This window comes from Onychomys torridus, chromosome 10 (assembly GCF_903995425.1).
Source record: "Onychomys torridus chromosome 10, mOncTor1.1, whole genome shotgun sequence".
NCBI lineage: Eukaryota > Metazoa > Chordata > Mammalia > Rodentia > Cricetidae > Onychomys > Onychomys torridus.
In genome coordinates, this window is record NC_050452.1 from 33,469,248 (window position 1) to 33,480,434 (window position 11,187).

General features: G+C 41.1%; 1 protein-coding gene across 1 annotated transcript in view; it reads left to right on the forward strand.

Annotated features, from left to right (window-relative positions):
- Positions 1-5,586, forward strand: part of Ppat (phosphoribosyl pyrophosphate amidotransferase) — a 36,548-nt gene extending 30,962 nt beyond the window's left edge. The window contains exons 9-11 of the mRNA XM_036201483.1: positions 334-555; positions 2,825-2,945; positions 4,932-5,586. Coding sequence (XP_036057376.1) covers positions 334-555; positions 2,825-2,945; positions 4,932-5,128 — 540 coding nt within the window. The 3' untranslated portion in view covers positions 5,129-5,586. The remainder of the gene's footprint in view (positions 1-333; positions 556-2,824; positions 2,946-4,931) is intronic.
- Positions 5,587-11,187: the final 5,601 nt, after the last annotated feature.

Sequence of the window (11,187 nt, forward strand, 5' to 3'; positions counted from 1 at the left end):
ATAAGAGCTGCATAGTCCTGCAGTAAGGGCTGCATGTGGTTGCATAGGCCTGCAGTCCCAGTCCTGGAGCAGCTGAGGCAGAAACACTGCTGTGAATTGGAGGCTGGCCTAGGCAACATAGTGAGATACATCTCCAAAAACAAGAATGGCATCATGAATATATAGAGAATTTAGTGGTGGAGTTGAGCATCCTCACTTAGCTTCTAAATGAAGTAGTGTGCATGTGTTATAGAGATGGCTACCTTGAGGAATGGATGAATAATTCCTGTCCCTCAAAGGCATCTTCTTAGCCCAGTATGGCTACTAACTGTGCATTTATTTCTCCTCTGCCAGTGTGGACTGCCATATGTGGAGGTGCTGTGTAAAAACCGATATGTAGGAAGAACCTTCATTCAGCCAAACATGAGGTTAAGACAACTTGGTGTTGCAAAAAAATTTGGTGTGTTGTCTGACAACTTTATAGGCAAAAGAATTGTTCTCATAGACGATTCAATTGTGAGAGGCAATACTATCTCACCCATCATAAAACTCCTCAAAGAATCCGGAGCAAAAGAGGTAAGTAATGTTAAAACATATGCTGTAGCACCAAGAACTGACCGTTTGACATCGGCATCAGAGTTGCTCTATCCAAGTGATAGTTCAGTGTGGTTTAACTCTGCTGATCAGATTGCTTTGTGATAGCAGGGCAGCAGTGTGGAGACCGTATATTAGCTATTCTTACTCTACAAGCTTAATCCTTAAGAGATTAAAAAGCCAAACAGACAAGAAACATCACCTTTTTTGACAATTTTGTAAGATTTATTTATTATGTATATAGTGTTCTGTCTGCATGTATCCCTGAGGCCAGAAGAGGCCACCAAATCTCATTATGGGTGGTTGTGAGCCACCATGTGGTTGCTGGGAATTGAACTCAATACCTCTGGAAGAATAGTCAGTGCTCTTAACCACTGAGCCACCTCTCCAGCCCCCTTTTTAAAATCTTAACAAAGACAGAACAACAAAAATCAAGAGTATTGGTTGCTTTCTATTTGATAATATAGAACCAATTCATAATATAATAAATTTAACCCGTTAAATCAGTTTTGTATCATTGTGTCTTCTGTAAAACAGGGTACTTTCTAAAAATTGCTAAGCATGGATCTATTTGGGCTGTGTTAAATGCTTGGATGCATGTTATGTGCATACCTTGTTTTCATATACTTCACTTTATTGAACTTTATATATTGCAATTTTTACAAATTGAAGGTTATTAAAATTGTTTTTGAGTCACCATGAACTATGCCTTTTAAAATTGTTGCCAGACTTAATCAAGAAGCTTGTTTGTTCCCACCAGCGATACCCCTGTTCCCTTCCCTTTGGCCCCTCTAATCCCTAAAACACAGTGGGGACACTGGCCTTAAATAAATTACAGTGGCCTTGAACTGTTTGAGTGAAAGTATGAAAAACTCCTCACTTAGAGATCCGTCTGCCTCTGCCTTCAAGTGCTGGGGTTAAAGGCGTGCCATCACACCCAACTCAACATTCTCTTGAGCCAAAGCCCGGTCCAGAATTAGGCCCTAGCCCTCCCACTCTTCAGAGACTGAGAGCAGTGAGCACACTGCAGAAGGAAAATAGAAGGTACTGGAGATGGGCTTGTGAAGCTCAGGGCAAAAAATTCTCCACATCATGGAAGTGTGGGGGGAGCACCCTGATGTTGGTGTGCAGAGTGCAGCAAGACATCCAGAAGCTCAAAGAGGACACCTGACGGAGGTGGCCACAGCAGACAGACTTCACTTAGCACTGAAGACCCTGACACTTGGGCCTTTTTAGAGAGAGCGAAAGCATGCCTAGCTCTGACGCGTCAAAGGGTGGGCAGACTTGTACTAAGAGGCAACATAGCTGGGGACTTTACTATGCAAATCTCCTAAGGCCCTTCAGGTTATAATGAATAGGCCTTAGCTGTGCTCTGTGATAGGGCACAAGCCTGGACGGCAACAGATAGGTTTATAGTGTGGTTTGAGGAGTATGTAATGCTTGCCCTTCACAAAACACTCTTCAGTTTGAATAACCACTGCTCATTGACATCACACCTACACATAACTTGCAAATGGATTAAATATATAAAGTGACATGCTGTTTGTGATGAAATGTGTCATATAACCATTTAAATCGGTGTGAAGATTGCATAAGATAGGCAGATTATTCTTACAAGATCTAAGATTAAAAAGAACATGTGGATGCTGGTTATAACCATGCACATGAACCTAAGAGAAAGGTCAAAAACAATAGTAGACACAAGGAGCCCTGTTATGATTAGTAAGATTTTTATTAGAACCTGGTAGGTTATATTTTTTAAATAGGATAAAATAAAAGATCAGCAAAGTATCACATAGGTATTAAAACAAAAGTAGCTAGGAATGTTTAGTCATTAAATAGGAAGTAAAAGATAGGGAGAATGAAAATAACTCATTAAGAAAAATTTATGGGCTGGAGAGAAGGCTCAGTGGTTAAAAGCCCTGGTTGCTCTTGCAGAAGCCCCAGCATAGATTCCCAGCACCCACATGGTGATTTACAACCGTTCCTAACTCCACTTTCAGGGAGACCTGATAGCCTCTCCTGATCCCTGAGCATGAAGCACGTATATAGTGCTCAGACATACATGCAGGCAAAAGCACTCACACGTAATATAAAATGAATAAATTTGATATTTTTTTTTTAAAGAAAGAAAAAAATTACCTATTCAGTGAAATGATTCCTGTGGTTTACCTTGTTGCTCATGTTGTTTTCGCAGTGGGGAAAACGTATAATTGATTTTACTGTGCGTATATGATGATTTCTTTCTAAGGTGCACATTCGAGTCGCTTCGCCACCGATAAAATACCCTTGCTTCATGGGAATCAACATACCCACAAAAGAAGAGCTGATAGCCAACAAGCCAGAATTTGAACGTCTTGCAGAATACCTCGGTAGGTATTAAAATTTCTGTAGATTTTAATTGTTGGTTTAAATACCAAGTGTACTTTTGTGTAAAGCAGCAAATAGTTGGAAGATAAATTGAGTGCTGGGGAGATGGCTCAGCATTATATTATATATATAACATTATATTATTATATAACTACAACACGAGTTTTGGGGACCAGAGTTGAGTTTGTAAATGCTGGGTAGGTATTGGTACCTCTGTAATTCCAGAGCTTGCATGTGGAAGCGGCATACCTAGGATCAGCGGACTTCCTAGACTAACAGAATCCATGACTCTGAGACCCCTTAACCTTGGGCCTCTACAGATGAAACATGTACACACATGTGCTTGCACACATACACATTGGGAGAAAAACCATTCACAGTAGCACCAAAAGTTATAAGTCTTTTAGAAATAATTTACAGATTTCAATTCCTACTTTGTGTGGTAGTACATGCCTTTAATCCCAACAGTGGAGGTGGGACAGCCAGATCTCTCCTAGCTCAAAGCCAGCCAGGGCTACATGAGACCTTTCTTAACATAAAGGCGGCACCAGCTCAAGGTGCTTTTGATTTGGGGTGGAAGTACACTTACCAAAGACAGTGTAGACCATGTGCCTGTGAATTTGAAGTTGGTGCAAAATGTGGAAAGAAGTTGTTGTTATTCCATTTAATAAAGAACTTCAGCAAATACTGAAAATCGAGGTTCTAACTATGGGGGAAGCTGCTAAAGGGAGACAAGGATGGAGATTGAGAGGGTTCAGGTTTTCACAATAGAACTTGAGTTGCCTTCTTGTCATCTGCTTCTTCTATCTTAAATTAACCCATTTCTGTTAGTCTATACTTTGCCACATGGCTTGTGGCTTACCAGTGTCTTTATATGTTGCTTCTCATGGCAGCGACTGGCAGGGTCTCCACCCAGCCTTCCTGTTCCCAGCCTTCTCCTCTTCCTTGTCCCGCCTACCCTATCCTTCCTGCCTGGCTACTGGCCAATCAGCACTTTATTTATTTTAACCAATCGGAGCAACACATTTGACAAACAGAACATCCCACAGCAGTAGTGAGTTTCCTTCAGAATATTTTTATATACTTTATTCCATTGTTTTTACCTTCCCCAGTTTGGAAATACATACTCAGGAAAAAATGTGTGGATTATATCATTAATAATAGAAAGAAGAATCTAACGTTCATACTCAAGTGGAGATACAGCCTGTATCGGAAGGTCCTGTGAGGTTCTCCCTCGTAAGCCTATCCTTCCCAGAACTCCATTGTTCAGAATTCTCACTTTGCCGCCATTGTTTCTACTTAGACACAGTGTAGGCTAGCTTTGTGTGGTTACTAAAGTGTGTGTCCTTATGGTTAAAGTCCCAAGGCTACATGAAAAGTAGCCAGGCAGTATCATGAACTTCACGCTTTTTACCTACGTTCCAAATTTTAATTTTACTATGTTTTCTATGTATGTATATGTGACACGTTTGTACTTGTACATATGTATGTATATTTGCTGAACTGTTGAAATAATTTGAAGCCCTGAAATAAAAAAAGATTATTACCATTATTATATTGTAAGCAGACATGGAACACTATTCTAAAAAGTAAACGTGATGGAGCACTTTTTCTGTTAGAGATGTAGGTCAAAGCGAGAAGAGAGAAAATGTTTGTTTCATCACTGAGTAGAATAACCACACACAATCAGAAAACTCCCCCTACACACATCGACCTACATACACCATCAGAAAACACACACCCAGGTCTCAACCCCCCCCCCCCCCTTTAAAGGTTTCAATTGTCCTGGTTGGCTTGAACTTGTGGTCATCTTGCCTCCGCTCCCCAAGAAACTGGGATTACAGGTTATAAGTCATCACATCCAGCTTCCTTTTTAGGAAGGCTAAAGGAGACTTGTCATTAAATGATGCTTTCTTTCTGTAGCTGTGCTGTGGCGAAGCATATTTTCCCTTCTACAGGAAAATCTGACATTTCCCTTTCCTCCTCAGGAGCCAACAGTGTTATATATCTGTCAGTGGAAGGACTGGTTTCATCTGTGCAACAAGAGTTAAAATTCAAGAAGCAGAAAGTGAAAAAACATGGCATTACAATTCAAGCAAATGGAAATGGTCTGGAATGTTTTGAGAAGACAAGACACTGTACGGCCTGCCTCACGGGGCAGTACCCCGTGGAACTGGAATGGTAGTTGCCTGGACTGAAAGTGATGGAGATGTGCTTTACAAACTGTCTGTTACTCAATTGTTACAATATAAGCAGATGCCACATGCTTATGTATTATACCTTCATAAACTTTGAGGATTTCTGAGGTTACTAAATTGCTATAATTAAACCATGATGATTACATGTAATACAACATGTAGGGATTCTTTTTATACAAGAATTGACTTTTCACCTAGGAGAAGGCAGAAGGTTACTGGTATTTCCCAGACCCGTGCTTGAAGGATTTACAAAAGGTTAGATTAAAGATCTGTAATGCACACAGGTCATGGGCCTTTATAATGTTTCATGAAAAATTTCAATTCATTGTGCTCCATAGGGATCTAATCTGTACAGTCAAACCTGTAGTTATGGCCTAGCTCTTAGATTCCCCTCCACCTTCAACACACACACACACACACACACACACACACACACACACACACACCTGTGGTTCTGGGGACCAATGGAAAACTTCAAACAAAAAAAAAGCTGCTTGGGAAGCTGAGGCATGAATTTTTGAGTTCAAGGCCAAATTGGGCTTTCTGCCTCAAGACAAAAAGTGTCTTTCTAGGTGGGCGGTGGTGACGCACGCCTTTAGTCCCAGCACAGGGAGGCAGAGCCAGGCAGATCTCTGATCTCTGAGTTCGAGGCCAGCCTGGTCTACAGAGCGAGATCCAGGACAGGCACCAAAACTACACAGAGAAAGCCTGTCTTGAAAAACAAAACAAAACAAAACAAAAAAAAAAAAAGGTGTCTTCTGTGCTCCCATTTATTTAATAAGTCATTCATGCATCTAGTACACAGTAGGAATGTAAACACATGACATACTTAGGTGTTTACAACTATCCTTTTACCCCTACATTTTAACAGTGCATGGTCATTAACTTTTGCTGAATTAGTTTGCAGTTTCATTATGACGGAGGGAAATGTACAGGTTTGCAGACCTTTGCCACCTCTTTGGGATGCACCAGAACGACTGAAAAATATATCTGAAGCCTTTTCTGTTCCTACACTTGACTAGAAGATGTGACTGATGATATTTGGTGTCTTAACAATACAAGTCTAGCAAATAACTTAGTACATTGGAAAGAAAACAAAAATTTTAATTCCAAGTAAGCCTTTATCCTTCATTTGATTATACTTGGCTGTTTGAGTATTTGATCGTTTGCAGCCATGAAATTGAGCAAATGGAAACATAGTACGGGCCGATTTTGTTTAATGGCTAAGGAGACAGCCATTTTGGGAATTTGATTGCCTGTACCCAGGTGTCAGCTCATAATCATGTCTTTTCTACTTTGTTTTGTTAGGTCTAGTGAGTGTTTGTTTTTCAAGTTTTTTTCAGGATGCAGACTTAGAGGTGGTTTGCTTACTAACTCTCCTGTTTGTGTAAGATTTTTCACATGCAAAAATAATTATTTCTATATTATTGCCAAAATCTGCTGTATAGTTTCCAAACCCATTTAGAAATATAGTATTTATTAATGACTGAAATTGTTAGTCTGCATTTTAGATGTAGTCTCGTGTTACGTAATGGCAGGTCAAGATAAGATGATAGTTCTTTAAGGTCATGTACTACAGTGGCTGAAGTGATCCTGTGACAAAGGCAGGCAGATTGGCATGTTACAGCCCTGGGGCCATTTCAGTGGGTGTAGTCTCTTAATGGTAAATGCGTTTCCCATGGCAGCATGGACGGTAAGCCTTTAGGTCAGTTTTAAAATGGCCTTATTTAAATTTGATGTTTTAAAAAGAAACTCAGGGAAGGTACTAAAACCAAATCTCTAATTTGACTTTTGTGTTTTCCATAGTTTTTGTTTTATTGGGATACTTTTATAAAGGGAAAATAATGTCCTGATCCTTTGATAATTGTACAACTTTTCGTAATTATTTCTTCATCATGACTTTTTATTTCACAAGTTTCTGAATATGAATTAAATTAACATTTTTTTACTAGTTTCAAGCCTTCTTTTATCTGCTTTAAATGTATATAACCAGAGTACTATATGCTGAAAAATATGAAAAATGTGTTTGAGTACAGTTAACGTCACAAACTGTAATGTAAGCCTAGTTTTTTGTTACCTTTTTGTGACAAATATATGTAATAAATGTGTTTACATGTGTTCTTTTTAAGAATAGTGGTAATTAGTAGATTATGGTTAATAACATGGAGATGGTGATATTGATCCATACCTGGCACCAACTAGTCAGATCTTATTTCTCTGATTCAGGCATTTTAATAAATAGCCCATCTCTTATGAGCTGTGCAAACTTACACCAAGTGGGAGGGCAGTTAAGTGATTTGAAAATAGAATGCCGAGTCAGCACAATGCAGAACAGCTTTTTTGGAAACACTGGGAGCCGGTGGTTCAGACGTTTTGGAAGGGCTTCGAAGATACAAAGTAAACAAATGGATAAACCAGTACATCAAGACAGTGGGGTCCTATGCAGTGTTAAAAAGTAGCTAGCTGCCTCTAGTGGTGGTGCATGCCTCTAGTCCCAGCACTTGGGAGGCAGAGCCAGGCAGATCTCTCTGAGTTCGAGGCCAGCCTGGTCTACAGAGTGAGTTCTAGGGCAGCCAGTACTGTTACACAGAGAAACCCTTTCTCAAAAATAAATAGAATAAAGTTATTAACATGTAAAAGAAGTCTGTGGCGCACGCCTTTAATCCCAGCACTTGGGAGGCAGAGCCAGGCGGATCTCTGAGTTCCAGGCCAGCCTGGTAAGACTGTGAAAATGCCACACACTGAATGACTTCAATTGCCTAGTGGTCTAGGGGGACACAGACAGACAGACAGTGTCAAGTTGGCAGAGAGGGAAGGGAGCTTGAAGAGCAGGGACAGCACTAGATCATAAAGACTGCAGCAGAAATTCTCCCAAGTTTCAGGCCTGCTGGTTTATAGAACTCAGAACTAGAAATTAACTTGTGATGAAAAACTCCAGTCTGCTGCCAGGCCTGGAGATTTCTGACATGTCAGACTCCACCATTTTCCTGTAATTTCCTTAATTACTCCATCCATCTGGATATTCACACCCTATTCTTATTATCTGGAGAATCTAATAGTGTGGCTCATTGTCTTGAAAAGGTATGTCTTCAGAGTGACCCCCTCGCTGCCTTCTGAGCAGTGGACAGTGAGCCCCACAATGCAGCATTAACCCAGTTGTGATAGATGCTTTGGGATAGGGTCAGCATGTGCTATATATATTAGTTTGTTTTTTGTTGTTCCCTGAGACAGGGTTTCTCTGTGTTGTTTTGGAGCCTCTCCTGGATCTCACTTTGTAACCAGGCTGGCCTCGAACTCACAGAGATCCACTTGGTGCTCTGCCTTCTGAGTGCTGGGATTAATTATATTAGTAAATTGCCATGTTTCTGTGTGAGACAGCGTCTCACCAGAAGGCTCTAGCTAGACTGAAACTCCAGAGATCTGCTTGCCTCTGCCTCCTCTGCTCTGGAATAGATTAAAGATGTGTACCCATGTCTGGTTTTTCGTGTGTGTGTGTGTGTGTGTGTGTGTGTGTGTGTGTGTGTGTGTGTGTGAGAGAGAGAGAGAGAGAGAGAGAGAGAGAGAGAGAGAGAGAGAGAGAGAGAGAGCGCGAGCATAATCATTTAAGTATCAGTGTCTTCAGAAGCCAGAGGCATCAGACTCCCTGGACCTGGAGTTAGGTAATTTTAAGCTGCTGGGTATATGTACTAGGAATAGTACTTGGACCCATCTCTCCAGTTCATTCATGTGTGTAATTTTTTTTAAATGTTTTGTGTACATACATACATGTGTGTGCATGAACATGTACATGTGAAGACCAGAAGATAATCTGTAGGAGTCATTTATTGTGTGGGTTCAGGGGATCAAACTCAAGTCCTTAGGCTAGGTGATAAGTGTTCTTACTAAGCCATCTTGGTGGCTCCCTAAGCATGTCTTCCAAGACTGCTGAGGGCTGGACTGGGCTCTAGCCCTGCACAAAAGGGAAAGGAGCAAAACTGCCCAAGAGTGAAAATCCATGTCCATGAAAACAGAAGGTGAGTAAAGAAACTGTCCTGAACACAGCTGAGCGTGAATCATTCCCCAAACTGAAGCCCTGGGCATATCCCCATCATACAAAAATGCCTCTGATGGGAACAGCTTATTGCAAGTCTTACCCGGGAGGAGGTGATGTGCCCAGGACCCTCTTAGTCCATCAGGAGGTCCCTGTCCTTCTTAGGTGATGGTCTACCTGCTACCTGCTGTTGTACTCTTGCTTGTGATATATTTACTTCCTCAATCGAAACCAAAAGCTTGGCTGTCCTCGGTCATTCTCCATAAAGGAAAAGCAATTTTCCACATTGATTTTGAAGAGAAATTTTTGAAGGAAGCAATGCTGGTCACTTCTGAGGTGACTGGGAGACAAGAAGCATGAATGTGAATGTACAGATGACTTCTGATACTTTGTTGCAATTGAGACAGTACTTACGATTTAATACCAGGAATTAGACTTGGAAACAATGAATCCATTATGATGGTTGTGTAAGAATTGCATATCACTGTAGGGAAGGGACTGATGATAAGCTATCTGATAGCTGATGTTACTGTTTTAGGGCAGCAGACTAGAGAGAGGTTGGTGAGTGAAAGGGAATAGTGTTAGGCAAGGTAATATCGGTTTTTGCAACTGGTTTACACTTAACAAAACCCGCAGTGGGGAGGGAGTTAGGCTCCGAGAGATGTAGACACAGTGGTTTGTGGTACAGCAGGGTGATTCCCTCACTATCTTTTATGGTATGTAGGAGCAGGCTTGCTTTTTGCTTTTAGGAAGGTAGCCTTTCCAATATGAAATTCATCACCCCAAACATCTGAAAGAATGACCGGGGATTTGTATTCTTGACATACCTGGCAAGAAAGTACAGGGACACTCAGCCTATGACAGATGGCCCCCTGGCAAAAATAATGCTGGGTGAATTCTCAAAAATTGAAAGAAAAAAAAAAAAAAAGAAATAAACACCTCCTGAATCATGCATTTGGTGTTAGAGAAAGATTTGTCATTTCTAGGGGCTTAGAGGCCTCACTGAAGTGATGTTTAAACTGTTCTATCAAGCTTTGGAGAGAGGCTTTCTCAGCTAAAAAAAATCCAGGCCAACAGGTGTAGATACATTGGAGCTTGGTATGTGGAGACTTACCACTGTCTCATGGCAGGAAATGGTATGGGAACGTGGAGCATGGGGTTAGGGAGTAGTGACCTGCTGCTATGAGGGATCAGGCTGGAGAGACAGTTGTCTCCGTGTTTGGACTCAGCAGATTCTCCCAGCTAACACTGGTCTATTCCTGCCAACTTTCCCAGCATAAGGAGACAAAACATTTAGAGATGGATGAGAGCTTGGCAGCCCAGGCCTTGACAGTGCCATGAATGTGCCTGCCATCCTTGATACTAGCTTGAGATAAACCAGATATATTGTAGCTTGGATGAAATCACTTCTGTCCAGATAAGCCTTGTGTTTATGACTTAATGATTCACAAAAATCACAGGCCTTGCTGTGGCTAGGACAATGGTCTGTCAGTAAATCCACAATAAACTGCATTCTGTTCAATCCTGACTCTGTTTATCTTTCATGGATTTCCCACAAAACTTGTTTACCTTCCCAAAAAGTCAGTGTAAATGTGGTGTCAATCTGCAGGTAACTGGGATCTGGAGTTCAAGGACAGCCCATGGGTATCACCTCCAACAATTTTGAATAGTGAATTGAAATGCACCCTACCCTCTGTAACCCTGATTTTCAGAAAGCTTTGAAATAGGAATGAGTGTTTAGGGATCATTACACACTTCAGAAAAGCCTCTAACATGAGATAGTGCAAAACCAGTAGAAGGAAAAGAAGCCAACTTGGAAGAAAAGAGGAAATGGAAAGGGGAAATGCAAATTATTGAAGGAAGATAAGAACCCCAACAGGCAGACAGATGGGAAAAGAGGCTGTGGATAAGCACCACGATTGCTCCTTCACTTCGAACAAAGGCCTGGTGGGCTTTTTTTTTCACTTCTAGCTGACCTACCCAGATAAGCTCAAGGTCAGTTCGACACGTCTCCGT